The sequence below is a fragment of the Aricia agestis genome, chromosome 3, assembly GCF_905147365.1.
Source record: "Aricia agestis chromosome 3, ilAriAges1.1, whole genome shotgun sequence".
Taxonomy (NCBI): domain Eukaryota; kingdom Metazoa; phylum Arthropoda; class Insecta; order Lepidoptera; family Lycaenidae; genus Aricia; species Aricia agestis.
Genome location: NC_056408.1, coordinates 15238494 through 15266123, shown reverse-complemented (window position 1 = coordinate 15266123; position 27630 = coordinate 15238494). Strand labels below are relative to the sequence as shown.

At 39.3% G+C, this 27630-nt stretch overlaps 1 protein-coding gene across 1 annotated transcript in view; it reads left to right on the top strand.

Moving 5' to 3' along the window:
• Nucleotides 1–22927, top strand: part of LOC121740560 — a 91172-nt gene extending 68245 nt beyond the window's left edge. The window contains exons 4-24 of the mRNA XM_042133297.1: nt 6524–6647; nt 10059–10124; nt 10486–10570; nt 10829–10933; nt 11674–11829; nt 12497–12569; nt 13050–13247; nt 13703–13797; nt 14454–14520; nt 14661–14831; nt 15165–15282; nt 15745–15894; nt 16843–16970; nt 17563–17717; nt 18247–18358; nt 19026–19204; nt 19897–20032; nt 20718–20814; nt 20921–20978; nt 21490–21567; nt 21909–22927. Of these exons, the coding sequence (XP_041989231.1) occupies nt 6524–6647; nt 10059–10124; nt 10486–10570; nt 10829–10933; nt 11674–11829; nt 12497–12569; nt 13050–13247; nt 13703–13797; nt 14454–14520; nt 14661–14831; nt 15165–15282; nt 15745–15894; nt 16843–16970; nt 17563–17717; nt 18247–18358; nt 19026–19204; nt 19897–20032; nt 20718–20814; nt 20921–20978; nt 21490–21567; nt 21909–22133 (2576 nt within the window). The 3' untranslated portion in view covers nt 22134–22927. The remainder of the gene's footprint in view (nt 1–6523; nt 6648–10058; nt 10125–10485; nt 10571–10828; nt 10934–11673; nt 11830–12496; nt 12570–13049; nt 13248–13702; nt 13798–14453; nt 14521–14660; nt 14832–15164; nt 15283–15744; nt 15895–16842; nt 16971–17562; nt 17718–18246; nt 18359–19025; nt 19205–19896; nt 20033–20717; nt 20815–20920; nt 20979–21489; nt 21568–21908) is intronic.
• The last annotated feature ends 4703 nt before the right edge of the window (nt 22928–27630 follow it).

The following is a 27630-nucleotide window of genomic DNA, read 5'->3' as shown; positions in this document are numbered from 1 at the left end:
GGTACATGTGTTTTCTATACGTCTTTAGCACGTAGTCGCTAACAATAGGTATATTATGTAGTCAACAATAAAATCGCCGTTATACAATTTACGACGGTAACTTATTGTTACATGATTACTACATTGATCTCCAGTTTACGGCGATGTCATAAAGGTTTACGACGATATCCCGAACGTATGTCATAAAATGACTTTTATCATAGTTTGCGGTATATTATGTCTTTTCAGGGTTCCGTACCTCAAAAGGAAAAAACGGAACCCTTATAGGATCACTTTGTTGTCCGTCTGTCCGTCCGTCCGTCTGTCAAGACCCTTTTTCTCAGGAACGCGTGGAGGTATGAAGCTGAAATTTATATCAATTACTCAGGTCTACTGTCCCTTGAAGCTGTGAAAAAATCAAACTTCTAAGCCAACGCAATCAAAAGATACAGCCGTTTATGCCGCAAATTTTCGACACTTGCAAGGGAATCAAAACCTACAGGGTGCTTCCCGTGAACTCAGAATCTTGAAATTTGGTACGAAGCAACGTCTTATAGCATAGATAAAGGAAAAATTACGAAAACCATAAATTTTTAGTTACATCACATAATATTTTTTTTTTAATAATTTTAAACTTACTACCCATTTCCTCATAAACGCGTAGAGGTATTAAATTGACATTCATACCAAATACTCAGGTCTATAATACCTTTAAGCTGTCGGAACCCTCGGTGCGCGAGTCCGACTCGCACTTGGCCGGTTTTTTTTCTTCGTTAGGTACCTGATTTACCTACTTAACTATTTTATAGAGTAGATGAAGGGGAACATTTTCTGGGATAAAAAGTACATATCCTATGCCCTTTCCCGGGACTCAAAGTATCTCAATACCGAATTACAGCAAAATCGGTTCGAAAGAGGTTTGGGCGTGAAGAGGTAACAGACATACTGGCAAACTTTTGAATTGTTAATATTAGTATGAACACGTTAATATTTTAGTAATCAATTGCATAATATAATGAAGGTTAAGTTATATTCCCAAACCGATTTCGATGACGGTGATCGGTTTCATTGAAACCAGGCTAGCTATGCAAGAGTCGTTAAATACTGCCCTAGTGTGTGCGCAGTAAGAGCATGTGGGAATATGCGTGGCCACCACAAAGGAAGGTGTTTTGCTCGGTCAGGCCGAAGCCCAATGACGTCATTTCAGACGTTGTATATATCTTGCCGTTCTCCGAAACTTCGATAGCGCGATGTAGGATTGTTAGGCGAGTTGTGGGTACCGCCACAAGCACGCCTTTTTCCTTTACTCTTGTATTGTATCCCAGTGAAACAAATGACCGATACGACGAGAGTTCTGGAGGACCGACTTTTTACATGCCCATCCGACGCATATAATATTATCATCTTACTTGTCAGACAATCAGGTGATCAGTCCGAATAATGAAAGGGTAGTAACGATATAGGGGGTTTAACAATCGCAATTAAAGATGTAAGTGGATGGACCAGAAAACAAACATTTTATAACATAACTCTTATAATTGGAACAAATCTTTGTAAGTTACTAACTTCATCATCTGGCAAATAATATCTGGATTTTTTTTTATATCCATTTCCGGCCTTAAAGCCTCCATTTATGCAAAAACGGCAATTTTTTAACTGTTACTTACCAGCTTCTTCCACTCACGTCTTCAATTATCATACCTTTTCTTCGCTACGCCTTCATAAATTGACTTTTCCCTTTCATTTACCCAACGTTTCCTTCCTCTAATCCCGTAAACCTAAAATGGAGTTTGACTGATCCTGTTTATTAAAATGAGTTTACCGTTTAGCTTTACACAAGTAAAATAAAACTCAAGATTAACTTAAGGCCTTGTTTTAAATGTTTATTATTTTACTAGAGACTGCGTAGAAAGCTAGATATGTTTATGATTTATGATGTGCCGTACGTTCTGAAAATAATTACGATGCCTTAAATATACGCGATATTTAGACGTGGGAGAGCCATGCTTTGGCACGAATGGGCCGGCTCGACCGGAGAAATACCACGTTCTCACAGAAAACCTGTTTCGCCGAGTGAGTGAGTTTACCGGAGGCCCAATCCCCTACGGCCTACCCTATTCCCTTCCCTACCCTCCCCTATTCCCTCTTAAAAGGCCGGCAACGCACCTGCAGCTTTTCTGATGCTGCGAGTGTCCATGGGCGACGGAGGTTGCTTTCCATCAGGTGACCTGTTTGCTCGTTTGCCCCCTTATTTCATAAAAAAAAAAATACAAACGTAACAATTTCTGACGTGATATTATGATACTTTTGTGGTAAGAATTTCATATAATACACCTTTATACACTACACATACATGTATTATGCGGTATGCCAGGAGAATGAGGAAGTTCCATATTTTATGTCAAATGCTAATGCTTAATACTACGAATAATATAAACTAAGGAAACGTAACTCCCATACTTCAACCGTTTTGAATTTTGTTCCTTTTCGCACACTAAACTATGACAATAGCTACGAAACACTCACACTCTTTACGAAATAAAGCCGTTGACATTCATTGTCAGTTATATTTACACTATATTTACAGAAAATTGTGTACCGAATATATGTCCAAAGTATGCATGTAGTCGGGTTACTTTTTAACCGATTTCCAAAAAACGAGGAGGTTATATGTTCGGCTGTGGATATTTTTTTATTTTTATTTTTTAGGCTCGTGGTCAAATTTTTTGACACAGTGACTCGTCCTTACTTTATATTATTCGTAAGTTTAATATAATATTACGACGTCTATAGTGTACCTAAGCTTTAGCTACCTGTTTATTCATGTATAAAATTTATGTATAAAAATCCTACTTCTTTAATATGCGATTCCGTACATTTTCCGGTATAAAAACTGTGCTATATCCTCACTAAAGGCTCAAAGTATCTCGAGACTAAACTTTGTCAAGATTTTTAAACCGCCTAAAGAGGTATTACAATACTCTTGAATTTATAATTAAAAAGTTGATGCCCGCTCCCAAAAAGAGATGGTTCCGTTGCGCCAAAATTAGTTTATCGCGCGGGAACTGTACATTTTCCTAGGAAAAAAGTATCCTATGTCCTTTCCCGGGACTCAAGGTAACTCCATGCCAAATTTCAGCAAAATCAGTTCAGCGGTTTGAGCACGAAGAGAGGACAGACACACTTTCGCATTCATAATATTAGTATGGATAATTATGGATAATGGATATATTGGTATGAATTTTGTCAAAGCCATATTATTGTTATTGTTATTCCATACTGGATGTTCCGCGCCCGCCCGAAAAAAATAGGGATGTCGCGGGCACTATACATATTTTCCCATAACAATTATCCTTATCCTATCCTATCCTTCTAAACACTAATAAAACACACTTTTCTTGCACTTTTTCCACTATATTAAGTTATTATTATAACTTTTAACAAATAACACGACCGGTTTCGAAATTATTCATCAGCAGCATTTGTCGAAACCGGTCGTGTTATTTGTTAAAAGTTATAATAATATCTTAATATAGTGGAAAAAGTGCAAGAAAAGTGTGTTTTATTAGTGTTCAGCATGAATTTCCACCAAGAACCGTCAGTACAATCAATTACATATATTTCCCCTGGTCTACTCTATATCCCTGTCAAATAACATAAAGATTGCTCCACTTCGTGAGATAACCGCGTTTAAACAAACTCTTCAGCTAATATAAGTAAAGGTTAATATCAGTTGTGGAGTATAAATACAATATGGTAAACGTCTTAATGAATAATGCTCTCGTGTTCCTTTGATCAGCCACTCCAGTACAAGGCACGGAGTGATCCAGAACTTTAGCCATGACGTTTAGCCGATCAAAAATTTCTTCATCGCTTCTTTATAAGAATCGATTTGGACGATCAAAATGTATGTTCTTTTTTAAGAAATAAGGTGGCAAACGAGCAAACGGTGCACCTGATGGAAAGCACCTTCCGTCGCCCATGGACACTCGCAGCATTAGAAGAGCTGCAGGTGCTTTGCCGGCCTTTTAAGAGGGAATAGGGTAATAGGGGAGGGTAGGCATGTGAAGGGAAGGCAATAGGGGAGGGTAAGGAAGGGTAGGGGATTGGGCCTCCGGATTGACATAACATGAGTCAAATGACGACTTTATTTTATCAAATCCCGTCAATTTCATACACTTTGATCAGCGATTCTATGAAGAAGTGACAAAAAAAAACGTCTGGGCTAAAGGGCCAGAACTTTCGACCGAAGAAATAGAACCCTCGTTACTGTCGGACGTCGATCGACCTGAAGGGCTGAAGTCTAATTAGAATTTTTACTTTGAACTCACCTTTATAGACACCAAGTGGAACCTTTGAACCAGAAAGGATATCGAATCATTAAAATTGATAATATTATTGACAAGCTAAACATTGGACGGGTAACGTATTTTAACATTACTCAGAAGTGTTTTTAGGTTTCCGTACTCAAAGGGTAAAAACGGGACCCTATGACTGAGACTTCGATGTCTGTCTGTCTGTCTGTCTGTCTGTCTGTCTGTCTCCAGGCTGTAACTCAAGAACCGCTATAGCGGCTAAAAAGACAAATATTTTTACACAGGGTTAACTTTATCTCGTACTGGCGCAAGTGGCCTTAAGATGTTAATAGAGGTTAGGTACTTTTTCACGCCCATACCGGCCGAACGATTTTTCTGAAATTTAGTATGGAGATTCTTTTAATTCCGTGAAAAGACATAGGATACTTTTTATCTTGGAAAAATGTCTAGTTTTTCTTACGCAGTAGCGTTGGTACTTTTTCATTTTGTAAGTTTTCATTTAGCTACATACATGCTTTGTCCCGCCGACGCGCCTGTTCTTTGTCTACAGGCCTATTGTACTTTTCAGCTATTCCGAACTCTCTTGATTACATGCTTTTTGTGCTTAATTTTGTTTTACGATATACAGCATATCCCAAAGAATGTTTTCTGTAAATTAATACAGTGGTTATTATTATAAATATTATTATAAATACAAAGATCTGTTTGTTAGTTTCCTATTATAATGCTATAATTAAATCGCTGAATCGATTTAAGTAAAATTCAGCATGGAGATAGACAGAAATGGGTGACATCTACTACCTATTTAGGTGTGCATTGACGATACGTCCATTCAATCAACCAAATGGCCGGTCAACATTTCAAAAACGTACGTAAAAATATATATGTTTGTACGTCCGTTTGGATAGAGTCCCGGCGGTTTGTATTGTATTTCGTAGGTACGGGCAATTCTTCTAAATGACTGTTCCATCCAGTTGTGGCCTTACATATTGCGAGTCCCTGGGCGGCAGGTATTTGCGTGGCCCTGGGCGGCAGGTCTTTGCGAGGCCCTTTTTCTTACGAAAAAATACCTTGAGAGGCCCCTGCAAGGGCGAGTTGCCCTGTTGCCCCGTTCGCCACCCCCTAGGGCCGCCACTGATTCCATCAATGCACATAACAAATTGCTTACGGAGAATACTCAAGTATCAAATACTGCTGAGCTATGATGTGCTTTTTATTTCTGCAAAACGACAAATAGTAATATTTCGCTAACAAATCGAAATAGAATGCTCTGAAAAGTTGCGTAAACTTCTTTGGTAAGGGTATCCAATTTACGAATATTTTGCATTGTATTTTGCTTCAGTGGAACCTTGTTATAATAAACTTTATACATTGGCTCTACGTAATAAAAGAAAACTTAAAAATACTTGTACTTTTACCGGAGTACTATTATACAGGGTGTAACAAAACTAAGTGATAATACTTTAGGGTGTGTATGTGTTCCTTGCAGAGAGTTCACTGTGAAAGCAGCAGCGCTGAAAGACCAATTTTTTTTCACTTTTCTATGTAACTCGCGACACTGGGGCGCTTGCCCATACAAAAGTGAAAAAAAAAGTATTTCAGCGTTGCTACTTTCACACTGAACTCTCTACAAGGAACAAGTATAAACTCTTAAGTATTATCTAATAAGTAGATGTTATGTTAAGACAATATTACGTACTATTCTATATTTTTTGTCAACCCCGACGAATAGGAGAGTTTCGTAAGTGAAAGATGGATGGATTGATTTAAATCAATAAAAAAATACGTGTGGCACTCGGGGACTGCCGCGGTAAAGCATTTTTGAACAATTTGTGCAATATAATATAAAAATCATAATAAACTAGCGACCCGCCCCGCCCCGGTTCACGTGGTCTATTTCTTATCTGTGCCAAATAACATAAAAAATTGCTCCAGTAGTTCGCGAGATAAGCCCTTTCAAATAATTTTCCCCGTTTTTTCCACATTCTCCTATTAGTCTTAGCGTGATAAAATATAACCTATAGCCTTCCTCAATAAATGGGCTATCTAACACTGAAATAATTTTTAAAATCGGACCAGTAATTCCTGAGATTAGCGCGTTCAAGTTAACCCTTTCAAATAATTTTATCCGTTTTTCTCCTAGTTCTTCTAGTTTATCTAGCTTCTCCTAGTTTATCATCAGCTGATTACTTGGAAACGAGGTTTCAATTCGCTCATTTCTATTTCAGATACAAACAAGAACTTACTACCTCACGACGATAAGGGTCGGGCGACATCGCGGCATGTGGCACCCTGTTACCTGGAGGGGGAGGACCCAGCGACGGACAGAAACACTTTGCCGGGGAGCGACAGGTAAATATAGTCCGGTCGACGGATAATGAGCAAGTTAATGATAGAAGTATACATAGAACATAATAATATACAGAATGTAAAAAAAAAAACTTAGTAATCGCAGACATAGATCATGATAGATAGCGCAAGTGTATGTACTTCGCGTGCCATATCGCGCTCCCAAACGACGAGCAATGCTCGTCTTTCGAAAGTCTGTTCCTTAGTCTGCTATCGAAATCGGACGTCAATCGGAATTTTGAAAATGCCTAAATGCCTAAAAGTGCGGTATTGGGCTGTAGAAATTCAAATAGAAACGTTGGCCTAGATAATGAGCACTTTTCATATTATCGGTACGGCACAGTAACTAAAAAAGTTGTTAAGAAGGTCACTTAAAGTTTTGAATTAACTATTGTCTATTATTCTTATGTATCCTAGCAACTGTTATTATTGTATTGTTAATAGACTCGAATAAATAAAACGATTGTCGTAAGCAGAAATAAGTTCCACCCTTTCTTTCTAATGTCTTAAAGAAAGTGGCACGCTCGTTTTCATACAAATGGTCGCTCCATTTGTATGAAAACGAGCGTGCCACTTTCATGAGGTATCTATCTTGATATATGTCTGTGTTAGTAATAATACTTTAGGGTCAATTTATATTAGCGCAGAGTCAAAGCGAAGCGAATTCCCAATAACTGAACACAGATAATTCAACCTTAACTCCAGAGCGTAACGCATACAATACTTCTGCGGGGCCAATCAGCGTTGATCGGGCGCATTCACGTGAATTCGCGCGGATGCGCGCGCCTTTTAAAATTTTCAGAAGTAATAAAGTGCGTCGCTTTGGAGTTAAGGTGAATTTGTTATGTTCAGTTTTAATAATTCGCTTTGATGCACTTTGATCCACTAGTATAAATTGACCCTAAGTGTATGTGTTCTTTAAATAGAATTTCTTTGAAAGATTAACTTCTTTTTTACTTTTGTATGGAAAATTCATTACACGGGGGCGCTTGCCCATACAAATCAAAAAACATTTTTTGCTCGTTCAGCGCTGCTACTTTCAAAGTGAACTCTATAGGTACCCTAAAGTATTATCACTTAGTTTAGTTGGACCTTGTAGGTATACTTTATAAAAATATACTGCCTCATTGAGGTAAGAAACCCAAAGAAAGCGCCACATGAACATTGAAATCGCAAATATATTTTGTAGCAACCTTATATGTAATTTGAAATTTCATAACTAGACGTTCAGCGCGGCTCCGTCCACAAAAATTAGGAATTTCACGGATACCGTACATTTTCACGCAAAAAAGATGTCCATGTACGACGGTTCTCGTGAAATTCCTTATTAATTTTATATTTTATATAACATAAAATTCGGTGCAGTAGTTCGTAACATTAGCGCGTTCAAACATACAAAGTAAAAAAAAAATCTTCAGCTTTATAATACTAGTATTAATTATAATATAAATACTCGTATGTGCGAAAAGCAACTTCTACAATCTACGAAAAACGTAGAAGTCGTAGCACACGGCGTAGCACCGCTACGAAATTGCGCTTCTACGATTGTACAGTGCGGCCATGTTGTCAAGGATTTTCCGGACGTTTTTAGGGTTCCGGTGGACAACAAGGAACCCTTATAGCGGTCTTTCCGTCCGTCTGTCTGTCTGTCTGTCCGTCTGTCTGTCCGCGGTTTTGCTCAGAGAGTATAGGACGTACAAAGCTGTAATTTGGCATGAATGCACAATATATTATTGATGCTGACAAAATCCATATCCATACTTCCATACTAATATTATAAATGCGAAAGTGTGTCTATGTAATTGATTGTACCGTTGGTTCTTGGTGGAAATGCATGTTGAACACTAATAAAACAATATTTGCGTGCACTTTTTCCACTATATTAAGAAATTATTAACAAATTACACGACCGGTTTCGAAAAGACCTGAAGATGATTAATTTCGAAACCGGTCGTGTAATTTGTTAATAATTTCTTAATATAGTGGAAAAAGTGCACGCAAATATTGTTTTATTAGTGTTGAAAGTGTGTCTGTCTGTATGTTACCTCTTGACGCTCGAACCGCTGAACCGAATTTGCTGAAATTTGGCATGGAGATACTTTGAGTCCCGCGAAAGGACATAGGATAGTTTTTATCCCGGAAAAATGTACGGTTCCCGCGCGATAAACGAATTTTGGCGCAACGGAGTTGCGGGCGTCATCTAGTGGTACATAAAATCTTCAAAAAATATTTTTTATGGTACCTCCCCTACACATCATATGCAGTGGGGTGTCGTTGGGTAGATTTTTTAAAAAATATTACGCCTCATTTTCCGATTTAGGGATCCACAAATGGATCATTCATATTTCACAAATGAAATATGAAGTTTTAAAGTGGAAAAAATCGTTAAGAGTCCAGTGTCCCCCCCCCCCCCCTTCTACCAGCTAAACGGTTGTTTCTAAAAATCACGGGAGTAGAAAATAATTATGCTGAATTTAAAAGGAACACTATCACGGCTTAGAAGACTTCATAAGTTTTTAATAGGTTTTTAAGTATTATAAACGATCAACTAAAAAAAAATATCTTTGTCCACACTGTGCTTTTTCTGTTCGTCAAGTGCATGCGTTATAGCGCAGTCTACAGCGAACGTGAGGCATGCCCGCGACGCATGCCCTCTGACCGTATCCAAAACTTCAAAAATGACAATATTGGCGTTGCGTTTTTTGACGCATTCAATTATTGAATGCGCCAATATGAAAGTTAGGTTAAGTAGCTAATGGAAGTTTTCGTTCAAATTCCTTTGAACGTAACTGAGATGATGTTGTTAGTAGTGTAAAACACGTTATGAATGAACATTAATTGACCATACAAAAAATATCAAAAACTAGCTGTACTACGGAGCTATATTGCACGTGACCCGAGACGCGCTTGGCTGGTTTTCACTTGGTCTATCTTTTCTACGTATTATGCGAACAAACAAATATTGCACAGAATTATAATAATATCATTAGAAAATCGGTTTATAGTACAAAGACGTGGGAGAGCCATGCTTCGGCACGAATTGGCCGGCTCGACCGGACAAATGAAAACCGGCGTGAAACAGCGCTTGCGCTGTGTTTCGCCGAGTGAGTGAGACCGGAGGCCCAATCCCTTACCCTGTTCCCTTCCCTACCCTCCCCTATTCCCTTCCCATCCCATCCTTACCCTCCCCTATTACCCTGTTCCCTCTTAAAAGGCCGGCAACGCACCTGCAGCTCTTCTGATGCTGCGAGTATCCATGGGCGACGGAATTTGCTTTCCATCAGTTGACCCGTTTGCTCGTTTGCCCCCTTATTTAATTTAAAAAAAAACATAATTATTAATTATACTTATATTATCGCGTGTACATAAAGTTTATCTCAGCTCAGGCTCTTACTCTATTAATTTTTGTTTTAGATACTTCGCTCTGCAAACTGATCATATGACACCAGACGTAAATGATGATAGCCATCGAGAATATAGGTAAGTTACCTTTTCCTGTGCCCATACAGCCTGCCTAGCATACGCCAACGAGGAGATGTTTGATGGTTTGTCTCTTCATCTGTATTGACCCTAGCATGACAAACATTTTTGCTCGCGTAGATCTATCACCGAAATAACACATTTTTATAGAGTTTTGTCGAGATAATGTCGAGATTTGGACATTATGAGACGAGTAGTTTTTAATTATCTCGAGAGTAAGATATCTCGTTGGCGTATGCTAGGCAGGCTGCGCGAACACGCGAACCCTACTTTTAGGGCTCAGAACTACGAAATAAAATATCTGAACTTCACACATATTACAGAAACATTTCAATCTTCTAACTTAATAAATTATTTCTAGATGTAAGGCATCGCTGCCAGATGAATATGATGAAGACGACACAGTTCCGCTGACGTGTCCCCTGCACAGGTGGCCAAATGTTAAAGTAAGTTTATATATCTTAGTTCGTTACATTTTAGATAATTTTAGCCGACTTTGCCAAACACAAGAGTTTTGTAAGTTGTAACTAAGCGCAGAGTATAATATTTGCATCCCTTTTTTTACATCTGAAGAGTTTCCGAGTAATCTAATATTTATGTTTATTTATTTTGGAAAACCAACATCTACCATACTCATAACCAAAAACAGAAAATACCCCGACATTAGGTTGTTACTTGTTACTGATAAAATGTTATATTTTCAGTTAAAATGGAACGTGAAGCGTGGCGCGGGCGCAAAGTCTCTTCTACCACCGATCTTCGCCCAGAGGCGAGAAGGGATCTACTCCTGTACTAAAGAAGGAAACGATGTGAGTTTATTTAAGAGATATAACATAGAATATCTAGATGTCCGACTTATGTAATAAATAAGTGATATACATAATATGTATATCACTAGCAGAATAGGCAGTGACGGATTAAGACTACTTGATGCCCTAAGCAATCCATGCCTGTGGGCCCCAACATCAGTTCTTTCCTAGAAACTCTTTTTGGTGTGGATTTTGGTGACGTGCGGGTGAGACGTTATGCCCTAAGGACGAATTTTTTGTGCTTCATCTGGTGCCCCCTCAGACGTGATGACCTAGGCTATTGCTTAATTTGATTAAGGGTTAATCCGTCACTGAGAATAGGTTCTGTAAATAAACTACACTGTAATCACATGGTTTATTGTAGTTGCATTTTACAGACAGTTAAGAATTACTTTAGCTCAGAAATTTCATAAGTGATCGAGTGTGGCCACATTGCCGTTGCGTTTTTGGAGCGGAAAATTTTGAAAACCACATCGTTGTGTTGCCGCCGTTTTGCATTCAGCGTTGGCGCAGCGCGTCGTTCCTTCTACTTACATCTTGTACGTTGTTCGGTCAAAAACATCGCGCCTCGTCCATTCGCTCTTACCGCATAAAATTCCTATCAAAAATATTTTGAAAGTCCGATGATACTGTAATTTACTTTTACTATGTGCCCGCATTTATCACAAAAGTTCCTGATCGTTCCTCTGAATATAGTTATCACGCAACAATTTCTATGCTCACATCCATTGCTGTTTCAGAACACAATAGAGCCGCCTCGCATGCTGTACCCGCCGCAGTCGAAGACGTCCCCGCAGGCTGGCACGGTGCGGTTCAACTGCACCGCCGCGGGGAACCCCAAACCCATCGTCAAGTGGTACAAGAACGGGGTCCCTCTTGTGACGTCGTCGGGAGCGGTTAGTATCCAGTTGCAGCCAGCCAATTGGACGCCTAGGCAATTCATAATAATCAGATAGGGAAGGTAGTGCTAAAACCGGCAAAATAATATGTACTATCAGAGAAGTTGATTCCTATGCAGATGGCAGACCTAAGTAATTTGGTCGCGTTATGTCATACCCAGCCTACAGAGGGATATGTCATATTGCTATACTGTGCTACATAACAGATCACAACTTACATTGAAATGACATATTCCGGCCAAATGACGTAGGTCCGTCAACTGCATAGGAATCAATTTCCTCGATGGTACTAGCTTTTTCTCGTGGTTCCATCGTTAGCTCCAAATACACTTTCTCACGTACTTTTTCGGGGAAAAAGTAGCCTATATCCTGAGCCGGAACTCTCACATCGGTCAAAATCAGATGATTCATTCTTTACACTATGCTTAGTACTTTATTATTAATATAAGGCGATTGATTCCCAGTACTTGACTGTACTGTTTTGAAGAAAGACCATAAGCTGCGTGGACCTAGTGGAAACGATCTATAATCTGAATGAAAAATATGATAAGCGAAAGAGACTCATCTTACCGTGAGTGCAGGCTCTAAATATAATTAAAATAAATAATATTGAATTACTGAATTAGTATTTTACAATTTACTGAAATGAACGTTTTAATTCCAGATCAATATTCGCAACTCCAGTAACCAAGAACGCCTAGAGCTCGTCGTGTCGAGCCTAAGTGCCAACAGTGAAGGTATTTTTTTATGTACCTAAATACAGATTTTTGCCGAGCAAAAAATACTAACGTGTATTTTTAGAAGGTAAGACGCACTTGGCGTAATTACACTGCAGCGGAGGAACGCAAGGTTTCACTTACAATAGGAAGTACCAGGGTCCGTACCACGAAACGGTTTTGAGACTCAAACAATCGTACGAGAATGTTGCGTCCTGCTCTAACAAACGTGAAATGACGTTGTTAGAGCAGGACGCGGCATTCTCGTCCGATTGTTTGAGTCTCAAAACGGTTTCGTAGTAGGCCTACAGATTGACGTGTCGGTTTCGCTGCCACGTAGTGTGTTTTGGGGAAGGATATTTTGCCACGACATCGTCGCTCCGATGCAGCTGCAGTCCATTGAAAGCATTCCAAAATGACATGTTTTTAATACCTTTCACTACAGTCTTTACTGATCTTTATACTCTTACTACAATATGCTTATGAATAGACGCATTTCAGGCGTGTACCAGTGCATAGCGTCGAACGCGGGTGGTTTCGTGTCAGGCTGGGCGCACCTCAACGTGACGTTCTCGCCGGTTCTGGCGCCGGTGGGCGTGGCCTGCGCGCCGCTGTCCGCCAATAGCGTGCAAGTACGCTGGCGCTCCGCCTCCGACACGCCCGGCGATCTGGCTTACACCGTGTCAGTTAAACTTAAAGGTATATTATTATTTTTGATACAAATATTTGAGAGAAGTCTATTCATACTATCATAGACAGATGACAAGGTTTACGTTATTTGGTTAGGTTCATTTACTTTGAAATACATCTCAGCTCTTTCCACATACATTATCCAGTTCCCGGAACGCACATTGAACTCCAACAGCTTCCCGATCGTCATGTTGTGTTGGCCGAAAATTATTAAAAGGTACGCGAATCGAATCCTCGTTCGCCACTGAGGTATAAGTGAGACACGTACAGCTAGTGCAACCATTTATTTTGGACTGGCTCCGCGACGTCACACACACACACATACACACACCCGCGCGTACGCATGTCATTACACAGTACATTACAGTGTCAAGTCAATGTTATAATAATATAATCGTGATTCCTGGGTTAAATAGTACACATATTTTTAGTAAGATTACACTCTAACAAGTCATGATTTTCAGAGAAAGCAGACATCGACGAAATCTTGGCGCCAACCAACCTCACCGTCTACAACGAGATCCGGCTGTCCAGGCCGCTCACTCCGTACCAGTTCCAAGTGAGTATTGATGTTTAACAGATGACACGGAGTGGCGAGACAGTCCCGCGGCCAAGCACATCAATACAAAACATACGGAGTGTTGGCCGAGTGCACTGTCACGGCAAATTACTTGGTAGGTGCATTCAAGCCTAATACATACAAAGTTATATAGCATAGTTACTACAATATGACGCCTCCGTGGTCCAGTGGCTTAGAGCGCGGCTCTTGACTCGTGGGTTCGCTTCCCACATCGGAAACATGTTACTTCTAAGTTTGGTTAGGACAATGCAGGCTGATCACCTGATAGTCTGAGAAGTAAGATGATCCATGCGTCGGATGGGCATGTAAAAAGTCGGTCCTGCGCCTGACCTCTCGCCGGTCGTGAAGGTCTTCCGTCCCACTGGGTTATGAGAGTAAAGGAATAGATAGTGCTCTTGTGTACTGCGCACACACTTGGGCACTATAAAATTACTTCTGCGTACCTAACTGGCCTGGTTTCAATGAAACCGGCCACTCTCACCGATGTCGGCGTGGGAGTTATTATTATTACTACTACATGACGCCTGCAACTCCGTTGCGCTGCAATTCGTTTATCATGCGGTAATTGTACATTTTGTCCTACAAAACTATGCTATTTCCGAATAAAATAAGAAATATTACGCTTGTATTTTCAGGTACGAACGTACCGTAAGAGTGGCGCTAGCAACTTCTCACATACTGTGGTCTGCCAGGGGCAAGGAGGTATGATATTTTAAAAAAATACTCTTCTTAAGGTTTTGACTGTAACTCCACGTCATAATATTATGCGTGGAACTAGCGTTCTTGACAGGATTTTAAAGTTCTAGCCTTCTCTCACGGTTTGTATCTACATTTGTCACCAGTCCCCTTCAACATGAGCGTGGCGGGCGAGGGCCTAGTGTTGGTCTCCTGGAAGACTTTCGCCGAGCAGAACCCTGGAGTGGTGCAGTGGAGGGTGGAGTACAAGACGCAGAATAATGATGATGTCACGACAGTAGTGCCACCTGCCGGCGCACACAACTATACTTTGAGAGGTATGAATCATTTATTTTATAATAAAGATAGGTACTGACAAAATTAGTTATTGATTATATCTCTGACTTCGGAAGAAGGATAAAATAATACTTATTAATAATTATAGTCAAGCTTAAGCCATGAACAGTTATTTTTTCACATTCAAAAAGCCTTATCTTCTTTCCTCACTTTTATAACTGAATGGGAAAGCCATATCTTTGCTATTTAGTTTTTTTATCTGACTAGGTTGTCCAGACCTATTTCCTACTAATTTGAAAGGTAACATATTTACGATGAAATAAAGTCGTAATTCCAGCGTCTTAAAATAGGAATGCTATGGTTTTGGTTTCCAGTATCGCCAAACGAGCCACTACTAGTGCGGGTGCTGGGATCCCGAACAGCGGAGTGGTTGCTCCAGAACCTAACCCTGGTACCCTGGGTGTCCACCACCAGGGCCGGGGAGGACTACGGGTGAGGTTATGGTCTCCAAGACTACAGTTTTTACTAGATGTAATGTAAGACTAAACTATTTTAGTTAAGTACTTATTTATATTTATTTTTAGTATATTATTTAAACCTTAGTTAAATAATATTACTAAAAAGAATATAACTTGCACTGAAAACATTTTAGTTGCTAAGGTTTAAATATCATGTCACCCATCATGTAGTTTATGTCATGGCTTTACTGGGTATGTCTGATGCAATGGTCTGATGATAGTTACTTTTTATTTTTTTAACAAAATATACGCGTCCTTTCGGATCTTATCATCCCCGTATCCCGGAAACAGCGCGACTGTCACGCATTTTAACCGTATAAAACTTACTACAGATGCGTTTTGACGTTCACACAACCTCTTGTTATAAGCACGAGAACAGCACAGTTTCTGCTGTGCTTGAACCAGCTCAATAACAACTGAGAATATTTTATTACAGAGAGCTAGACGCGTACGTGGACGAAGTGGCGGTGACGTCTGTGCGCGAGCGGTCCGTGTCGCTGCGATGGCGGTGCGTCGGCTGCCCGCCGCGGCACAAGGTCCAAGTGTGCGCCATCTCGCAGCAGCATCCCGAAGTGTGCCGCAACACGTACGTATTTATTAGCACGCTTTTATTAGCTTCACTTGTGTGAGGAAATCTTGGAATCTTAATTTGACCCACTTCCCGGTCTTCGATTAGGATGAAATTTTGCACACGCTCTGAGTTCTGATGACAATATATGACTAGCTAAGAAACGTCATTACAAAAACTAAGGAATCGTAACTCCAATACTATTACCGTTTTAAATTTGGTTTCTTTTGATCTCTCATGTAACGTCAGCCTAGTACCGCTCAAGGTCACCTAAATATTGCAAATGTATTGAAATGTGTACCTAAGGTACACTATTTTGACAAGTATTGTGGAGCATGTTTTTTGACGGAGTTACTTTTCCTTAGTTTTTATTATTCGTAGGTATCAAAATATGAAAGGGTTCGCTGTCAGGAATACAAAAAAAAAGTCACGTGACTTAAATCCAACATGGCGGACATCGAAGATAGCGGATTGAATAAACCATGTTTTTTAGTTTTTTTAACTATAACTTATGATATTATATAATTATTATTTCGTATACATAATATTATAAGTCTCTCTACTTTAGAAACATCACACGTGCGATCAATCACAATGCCCAAGGATTGCCACTACGACATACACTCTACAGCATATTACACAAACCGAAACCGATCGTGCTTATTATACGCAACTGTAATAATTATTGTCCACCATGGTCCAAAAGTTTAGAGGCTGTATAATTTTTTTTGTAGAACACATTGGTCGAACGTTTGCTCTCGTGTACCAGCCCTAACTAATAATAATAATATTGTTCATGTTAATGTAATCCCTGATTACTAAGCTATATAAATACGGAAATAAGTTTACAGCTACAAATATTTTATATTTATTTATTTGGTTATTCGGTAGGTTATTCGTATGTTTCAATTATTATCACTCAGCATATCAAAACTGAATCTTATACTAAAATTATTTCTCTTGCAGCACGAAAACGAACGTGACTCTAGACGAGCTGTACCCTCAGACGATGTACGAGCTGCGGCTGCAAGTGGTGGCCGGCCGCGCCGCAGGGAAGGTCGGCACTGCCTATAGCATCGTCACACGCTCCGACGGTGAGTCTAAAGACGCCTTTATGTTTGCCTTTTTTTTTCGAAGGAAAATGCACTTAGGCATTCCTGGCAGGCACAGTACACAACTGCGACCCTGCTAACGCTTAAGTTTGCCTGAGATTGTACCAATCCGGTCCCCGTATTACGTATCTTGCGAGAGCAATGCGATAGCAATTATTGCGCGATAATTGCTCCAAAATCGCCATTTTGTATCACGTGTCAGCCAAAACCTGCCAAAACAATACGATTGCAATCGATCACTATACGTCATAACACCATTGTTTGTGACATTCATGACACCCAGCAATCGCTCGCGCGATTGTTGCTAGTGGATTGTTGATCGCTATTTTTACGTGATATGGTAGCGGGTTATAGTAAACGTGAATTGAATATCGTACTCTGTACCGGTTCATTGTTATGAGACATGGTATTTTGACAAAGTGCAAATACGACTGAAAGCAAAATGGTATTTCGTGCCAATTTAAGTGGCCGTTCTCGGTGACGGTATAAAATAATTTACTTACACTTGGCGCATTACAACTTCTAATTTTTGTCATGCAACACAGCTTTGACTTAAATTTTTTTTTATTTGCAGCGCAATTCAAAGAGCTCACGTACAAGTTCGTGAACGAAAGTGCCCTGCTTGTGTCGTGGAGCGGCGCGGGCGCCTACACCGTGCACTACAGCTCTCAGCTGCAGCTGCCCATCATCACCTGGTCCGCTATCGAGGTCGTCGGAAACTCTGTGCTGGTAAGACGACCTGTATTTTAGCAAAAAAGGCTTAAATGTGGCGTGCGTATTTTGTTAATATTATCGATCGACAATCAGTGGAAAACATCTTGGAAATAATCGATGAGAAATGAAATGCGTTCGCCGACTATCCTTCTCTGCTCTATCAATGCTAAGTGTCTAAACACACTATGCCGAAGTTACGCGGCGGAAGTTCGGCATGATTACGTCAGCAATGTCAAACGCATACAATATAATGCGACGGAATTTCGGCATGGTATGTCATCGGTAATTTAAAATACATTGCAGGCGGAATCTTGCCGAACTTCCGCCGCGGAACTTCGGCATGGTGTGTTTAGACACTAACTCTTAGTAATTAGAAGGATAATCACTCTGAGCCCTCATTTAATTCTGCATCGACACTTCATAAAATAAAATCCGTAATTGTGACGCTCTTATTCTGTCGCTATAGTTGTGACCTTAAATATAACTCTTTAAAACAACGCGTCTTAGAAACTAACTTCACTTGAAAATGTTTCCAACTTTACAGATAACCGGTATCGATCCGCTGAACAAGACGTATGTGATGGTGACTGGTTATGACCCGCCGGCACGGAGCCCCGTGATCACCGTGCCTGCGCAGGCATCTATCACGACACCCGGTGAGCAGATGCATCATTTCGTATCTATTATAAGATATGAGAAAGCCAGAAAATAGCTGGCTCGAGAAGGCAAACAGCACGGTCGCCAGATGACTGGCAAGATATAACTTTAACCTCGCCAAAATGAGTTTACTGGTTGCCCAAATAAAAGGATTTGGGATTTTATGGAACACGAGCTTTTGCCCGCGGCTTCGCTCGCGGTAAGAAGTATTATTATATACAAACTTTCATCCCCTATTTGAACCCCTTGGGGTTGGAATTTATCAAAATCCTTTCTTAGCGGATGCCTACGTCATAACATCTACCCGCATGCCAAATTTCAGCCCGATCCGTCCAGTGGTTTGGGCTGTGCGTTGATAGATCACTATGTCAATCAGTCAGTCACCTTTGAGTTTTTTATATATATATATATATATTCGCGTAAACGTGTTGCTCGTAGTTGTAGTTCCTCTTGTGTTGCCTTTAAAGTAATTTGCCGCTGGTTAGCACGTTTCCTAGTAAATAATTGTGGTTCATATAAAATAATTATCTCAAATAATGAAAATAAGTTCTTCATTATTTGAGATAATTATTTTATTTCAAATAATGAGGAATCAACTTGGTAGGGTAAGGTACTATCAAAAACTTGGTTAATCCTTCTTCTATTTACATAACTTAATCTTTCCAGCAGATTCTGAGGAAAAAACGATCGTGGCGGCCGCGAAAGACGAGATCCAGTACGAGTTTGTGGGGGAGGACGTGGTGATCAGGTGGGGGAGCGGCAGCCGCCTGGTGCGCTACTCGCAGAATATCACCAGGCCCATCGAAGACTGGGACAAGGCCGACTCCAGCGACGGGTTCATCCAGGTGAGACAGTTAACACGTTAACGGAGTTGCAAAGGGGAATGTGTGGTAGCTTCTTGGGCCTAGTACCCGTAAAAAAGGAACACGTTAGCCCCCTTTTAAATGTTAGGCTCCTATTTTATCTGACTTCGGCAAAAGAAGAAAGTTGTTCATTTAAAACATGATTGTATATTTTTGCTCTAGTATCTAAGCGTATCACGTATCTTGCGAGAGCAATGCGATAGCAATTATTGCGCGATAATTGCTCCAAAATCGCAATTTCGTGTCACGTATCAGCCAAAACAATACGATTGCAATCGATCACTATAAATGACACCATTGTTTGTGACATTCATGATACCCAGCAATCGCTCGCGAGATCGCTATTTTTACGTGATAAGGTAGCGGTTTGTGGCTTGAAACCACCTCTACACTTGATTGATGCATCTACTAACGGCCCCTCTGGACCTCTTGGGTGTGGCTTAGATGACGTCTGTATATGCGTCCGCTGACGTGAAAATACGCTTCAGAGATAATAGATTTGTAAAAATGATTATATTCTAAACAATTGTTTATTTAATTTTATTTCGTTTTCAAATTCTACTTAACCCATCAAGCCCCATACCTATGCTCACAGGTGAGCGAGACACTATAACAATAGATTTCCAAGAATCCACGATCGAAGGATTAAAGTATTAAGGCAATATGTAATATAGTTCCAGATGTCCGGTTTCAACCCGAGCTTGCCGCTGTACGTGCAAGTGATCGGTCGCGCGGACCTACTGAGCGGGTCGTCTGCGCCAGTGCTTACCATACCACCCAGACCGACGACTACTAGCAATTTTTATCTAAGTATGTTTATTCCTTAACCTGATCGCTCATTTGTCAGAACCGTATATAGTACACGAAATGCGGCGCGTACGGTGCAGACGAATGTGCGAGGTTTCACATCATAGCATACAACGAACTCTAAAATGCGGCGCGTTCGGCACGATATATATTATATATTATGATTTGATTTAAATTTTTAGATCTGTATACAATTTGTAAAAATATAAATCTTGTGACAAATCTCGGAACTCATTTACTTTCATTGGTTTTCGACGCCAAATCAGCTACGTAAGAACATGTTTAATGTTTCGATCTGGTGCAAACAGAGTCGGAAACCACTGATAGTCCCGTTTAAACAACCTAAAGTAATGTGATAATATCAGTAGACGGTCCTCAACTTTTAACGAGATGGCGTTGAAAAATGTCGGTCTCTCTAGCGTTATAATGGCATAAAGTCCTTTTAATGTAATTTAATCTACCAAAATATTGTGTGAATAAAATTATTCGTAAAACATAGGTACCGCAACCGGTGGTAGGCATCGTAGTGTCGACGTTCTTTTTCCGACGTTGAAAAAGATATTTTGTTTTATTTATTTTAATACCCTAACAAACCTTAAAGGAACAATATCTAAAAGCGAAATTATTAATATCAAAATAAATAAAACATGCTAATTTTCGGTACTAAAACCTTCGTCTTGATTTGCAGATCTGATCTTGGGATGTTCTTTCGGAGCGTTGTGTGTGCTGGTCATCTTGAGTGCGTACATCTGGCGTCGAAGGAGGAGGCTATCTAAATCTGCTAGGTAATATATTTTTATGGGTCAGTGATTACTTCGAACTCAAGCCGAATATCGTGGAATCAAATCCCGAACGTTAACAAAGTTATTAACAAATATAATAAAATTTCAGGTCTCGTCGAAGTCACGTTGCAGCATCTAGCCCAGAGGAAGACGGCTCAGAGATGAAGGTAGGTAGTTTATTTATCACAACAAAATCAGCAAAATATAAAATTTTCTAATAGTTGCCTGTATTATAGATATACATTATTCGTGGAATATGTTTATGAGCCCGTGCTCTTACTATTAAAATTGGTACCATCAGGAAAATCAAGCCATAGTGGGCGAATCTATGTTATTTGGTAAAGTCAGCTGACGGATATCGCCATAACCAATTTACGTAGATCCGCCATCTCTCTATAGTTCGATTTCTCTGATAGTACTATAATAAAATCCAAAATAGAAAAGATTACCAAAAATTTAGTATACTTAAAGGTGGGTTGCACCATAAATACGACCAAAATTGAGCGGTTACGGTTATCGTCAAATATGGCGTCCATTATTGACTTTGAGCAGAGATTTGAGAGTTGATTTGACATTTTGTTATAGTTACAGTTAAAGTTGGTACAACCCACTCTAAATATTTTAAAGTAGTCAGTGTGATGACGAGCAACGATAATAAATGTTCAGATGTTATGACAGACGGTGGGCGCGCGCCTGTGCAACGGCGCGGGGGAGCCGCTGCTCAACGGACACGTCCACATCACGGAGAACCCCGCCGTGAGTATATGCAGTTGCTGTCGCAGAGCATTTGGACAATAATTGTACAAGTCCCTTCTTGCCTTTTTCAGGCATGGTATTTTTATCGCATTTTAGAGAAGACGAGCGTGGCAAAATTTTAATGTTAGGTAGAGAAAGGGACATTAATTCCAATGTCAATCTACGAATCTCTACGTGCTCTGCGAGCCATATATAAAGCAATCGAGCCCACGTTGACAAGTTCACTCCATTGTATATGCTCCAATTCGTATTATGTTTATATGTAACATACATACCTAGTTATGCACATACAAAAATAAGACGTTAAGAAAAATGTTGTAATTCGTTTATTAAATTTCTAGTCCAAAACCCCGAACGGACGAATGAAAAGAGGTCGCCGGCTGGACAGCCAGTTCGAGGCGTTCGACGTGTCCCGACACGACGCCGACACGACGCAGGAGACGACCCTCGGCGACTCCGCGCTCGACCTCGCGCGGCCCGGTCCCAAGCTGCCCGACGACAACATGAACGTCGAAGGGGGCTTTCGCGACAACAGCCAGCAACCCACCCTGCAGCCCAACGGTTGAGCCCACCGCGGCGCGTAGAACTACAGGGGGGTTAGGCGGCCCCCGACGGTAGGACGAATCACAACGGTAGCCGCGAGGCGAGGATAGCTCGGCGCGTTTTGTTCCTAGTAGACTTTATTTCGAACGACGTAAGGCTGATTTTTAAACAATAGTACGGGTAAATTAATTAGTTCCACGGTCGCTCGGGCCGTGCGAAGTTATTCTCGCCCGAGGCTCCCCCGGTCCCTACTTGTACATAAACGCTCCGGCGCGGCCCGGACCCGGACAATAAGCGCACCCGCCACCCGCACGACCGGTGACGTACTATCACACCAAATCGTATCCAAACAGCCCTATTACCTGAACCTGTATATAATATTTATTGACGGAAATCTATTTATTTATTCACATTTTGTTTTGTTCGTGGTCTTCGTAGTCTAGGATTCGGTGAAAATAATTGTTTTACTCATCTATGTAGATTGTAGGCAGTATCAGTATCGCCAGAAAGCATGGAAGTATTTTTCCTCACTTGTTTTGCATTTACATAAACACAGTTTCAACTTCTAAGTAAAGTATTTTAATAATGACATTACAATTTATCGATCGTAGACTACAGGACGAGCCTTAGATGCTAGTTACCCTCTGACTTACATTCCGACCTGCGTACGCGCACGTTGCGTGCACGCAACGGGTACGCCTTTTTTACGCACACTTTTATATACCTGTTATAGTTTAAGTAGCGGATGCGCCACGTTTTTTACATTAAAGTAGATAGATTTAAAAAAGACGTTAAAAATACAAAAAAATATATTATATTAAAATTAATTAATACAACGAACTACTATTAATTCGCAATAGTAAGTTGAATTTTAAGACTTTTGTTAAATATAGCAAAACGTTTTTGATCCTATTACAGACGCGATACCAAACTTTTAACCGTTAGAATTTTTTTATCAGATTCATTTACATTATTTTATATATTACCACAAATTAGTATAAACATAACGTCCTCCTGTGCGAAACTTTTTAGACTGTTTTCAACTTTTATTTCTTAAAACTTCTTCTTAACTTTAAATTCTTTATTCGCGTCTGTAACACCGTTTTATTAAAACTATAGTTCGTTGTTCACTATTCCATATCACAATTTGAAACTACCTCATTTTCTTCGTAAGATGCGTTTAGATGTTAAATGTTAGTTCGCCCGATCACGGTTAGCACTCTATTTATTATAGTTTTAGTTTTTTTTCTGTGTAGGTTTTTTACTGATTCTTAGTTGATTTGTTTTTTTTTTATTTAACACTACGCCTCTTGTTCCGATTCATTATGAAGCACCTAGGTACAATTACTCGTAAAAATAAGTATTTTAGTGCGTTTTTATTGTACTCACTTGTTGAATGTCATTATCACTGTAGTGGAAGACATACTAATTATTTTCCATAGATATATGTTATGGGTTCAGCGGTAGGTTCAGCGTTTATTTATTTTAATCATATAATTATGTAACCTTTTTTGTTACGGTCTTAATGCAACTTTGATTATATAGCTTAATGATAGTGTTTAGATATTGTGAGTTTTAGTTTAAAAATCAACAGAGTGAGTACTTGAAAAGCGCAATTTCGATGTAAATATACCCTAACTATAATGTAAAACTCAGTTATAAAGATAATATTAAATCGCCGACTAAGTACCTGAAATTTCAATTACACTAAGATAGCTTAGGACTAGAGTTAGGTCATAAATCTAGAATTTTATCTTCGACGCTAGGTTTTTGTCACAGGGTCTTAAGCTTTGACATACGGGTGTCCGGAGGAGGTTGCTCGGCTGTTGTCCGCGTTTAGCGCGACCGCGTTGAGGAGGCACCCGGTGTCGCGAGGAATTGTCATTTATGGTACCACTTTATTTGGTTACTTTTTCCGATTGTAGTTTAACGTTGGACCAATCAGCTTTTACAAACTACCATGTGACTACGGCGACTCTTGTATTGAGGCTCCGGCATCTTTATATTGTATTTTTTGTATCTCCTGAGCCTCTAAAAAGAATATTATACAACCTAAGTTGCTATACAACCTACGTCTTAAAAAGATGTTCGGACCCTGAATACAAAGTTGGCGGTACTAAAGTAAACATGTAAATATTGTTATATATAAGATGTGCTTTCACTAATGTATACAGTAATATGTTCACTCGCGGTTGTGTTCGTACCGATTTTGGTATTTTATTGTATTATTTCATAACGGACAAACTCGCCATTCACTTAAAGTATGACAGCTATTTTAATAACCGCATAGGGAATCGAGTGTGATAAAAATATGTGCTAACCTACAAGCATTAAAACGTCACTAAACAGTTGCAACTTTAGTTCAACCTTCACCAAGACGTGAAGTCGGTAACGAATGCGATGATGTTTTATGACGTCATAGTTTTAGGTAAAACTTCTCCCACCGATGTGGCGAGTTTGTCCGGTGCGAAACACGCGAATCTCGTTCTATATGATATGTATAGCCAAAATACTGAGTTATAGCAATATCCTATACCTGAATAATGTACAATTTTTTATTAATATAAACACACCGTATACGGTACAGACAACAAAATATACTAATGTTGCAATCTACAGATTGAAAAGTTGAAGTTTTTCAAACGTTTTATTCACAATAAAATGGAAAATATTTAGATGCTACACGGTTACTGCGTTGTTTACGAGACGTTAATCCTGATAGTTTATAGTTGTTGATGCAATCCACAAAATTACTGTAGATGTCATATTATAATAGCGATCGAGCGAACAAAAAAAATAATAGAATAGTACAATTCGTGGTCTTATCCGTAAGCGATCTTCAAATATAGTACAAAATAGTAATGGGCAGAAATTATATAGTGATGCTATAAATTGGTGTAAGTTATATTGCTGTCGAAATATTATATTTGCTGTCTGTACCCGAGTCTATGTGTTGGTCTAATATAACACTATACATTAGTATAACAGCACCCGCTCTCTTAATTCCGAAAAGTTTTACCTGTTACCCTCATACGACTAGACCAGGACATAGATGTTAAATTAGAAATAGATTCACGTATACTTATTGATATTATTTTATACCACGTTATACACATGGCTTGTCCGTCCTTGGAATGAAATGGTTCGATCGAAAGCCTGATATGTGCCTCTATATTATTTCAATTTTCCGCTTAATTTGTAAACTTACACCAGGCACAGAGTCGCGAGAATGTCACTGACTTTTTTTGTCTGTGCCTATACAGCTTTTTGGAATCAAATTCGTTTGACTCCATCAAAAGCTGTTAATTTAACGACAATATCTTGCAGAAATAACATAAAAGTGAAATGTTTCTTCTCGTTTTTAGTGTTTCTTTTTAATAAGTCGTCAGTGCCATCTCGTGGCGTAAATAGTTTTCATTCCGTATGTAATATACAACAAAAACACATTCCATAATGCTGCAATAGTTCTCCACCAGATTTTGTTTCTAGTTTAATCTATTTATAATACGTTATCATAGTATGGAAGACCGGTGCGTCCATAAGATATTTTTTTGTTCCGTACCGCTTTATTTTAACAATTTTATTCGAACGTTTTATGCTAAATTAAATATGGATGTACCTCTTCTATGAACCGTTGTGTATATAAAAACTGATATTTATATTAAGTTTTAATTTACCACAATAAATATTGTGTTGGATTTCTTTTTTATTTAAATACAAATGTTGGATTGTTTGACAGTTTATTGTACGTTTACTAAAAACAGGAAGCAATATGAACTTTGTGAATAGTTATATGAGATCCGTTTTAAAGCTGAAATTATACCCGTTGTTAACATTACGATCGAGAATTTCGGGCTGAGTTTGTACCTACTGATGCCTCGCGTTTGTACCTCGAGGCGCCTAGCAATAAATAGTTCAAAAGTTGTAAACATCCACAGATTATAACACTCAAAAAATCAATATACAATTGTTGAATTTCGATTTTTATAACACAAAATATTCGTTTAGTCTAGAATAACACGTCTATGGTATTCTTTGCTCGAGAACAATGCCTTAAGATTGGGAGCTATTTCCTTACTCACCTTTAAAATTAAAGAACGGTGATATTGCCTGTACTTATTGTAGCGAGCGTCCAAATGTTTACCAGCCGTTCAGGGCCCTCGTGTTTATCTCTTTCTCGCGCGTGAAGACGGAGTGAGAGGTATAGATTTTGTTTGCAGTTTTGCTTGCATATTTTATTGGCTTTGTTTCGGTACGTCGGTAAGGCGCCGGCGCGGACTCCGGGGCTCCCCTAGTATAAAATTATAGTATAAAATCGTCACATAGGTACAAAAATTCATAATTATCTAAAATTAAAAATATTTTAACTTAGGATATTAAAATAATTATGTTAAATTATTAACAGTTGATATGTTTTATTAATTCTCTGCGAGGGAGACGCGCCGGCGCATAGTAAAGGAGATATTATGTAAATATAGTATATAACATAAGCAGGTCGTATTTATACGACCCGAGTTGCTTGTACGTTTGGAATATTTCGATCTTACTAAATTTTTATATTTTTAAATTCTATTTTACCGCCAGTGTTGATTTCTATTTCGACGAGAAGTGCCCTCGAAGTATTCCAATCATAAAATTAAGTTTTGTTTAACGGGGACAGGAATATTTTTGGGGAAAGTTTCGATTTGAAAATATTCGCGTCCCCATTATTACGTTAGTTGGTAAAAATTGAATCTACCTCAACCAAATTATCCATTAATTTTATTCGTAAGTGTTCTCTTGTCTTACTAGCCTGCTCGCGTTCAGTTTACAGCGAGTCATAAGTGCTAAAGAATAATTTAGTGACGAAGCGCAGTGTTTTCAGTGATGCTTCGGCCAAACCTGCGTGACCAACGCGATTGTGAAGCTCCCGCTTCGTAGTCGCTTTGGTCGCACGGGTTTGGCTGAAGCTTAACCGTTCAAGCTCGACATGTGCACTGATGGCCCTCTGCAAACTGAGCGTGAACGGTAATACCGTAGTGTTTTGATATGGTAACTATTGTTATCACTATTGAATGGTTCGTTGAGTATTGACAAGATTGAAATTAAAATGGTAATAAAATAACCAAGTGTTTCATTTTCAGTTTTCCTCGAAATGTCCTCTTAATACTTAATTGAGAGAATAGAAAATTTAATTCTATCTAATATTACCGTAGAAGAGACTGGCGCTAAGAAGTCCCGAGAAATAAGTCATTATTAATTGGTTTTGATTTTACTCAATAGCTTTCTAAAACTACTCACTTACGGCTCATTTTCATTGGTCGTTAACTCGTTCGTTATACAGCAGGTGGGCAGTCCCCGCAGCCGAGATAACGACCAATGAAAGTTACAAGTCGATACGTGTTCGTTACACCGCCTGCGGGGATTGCCCGCATGCTTTATACCGACCGTGATATCGACCAATGAAATTCATCGGTCGATATACAGCTTGCGGGACGCGAGTTGCCACGTTCCCGACAGTTCCCAATGGCCTCCATACTA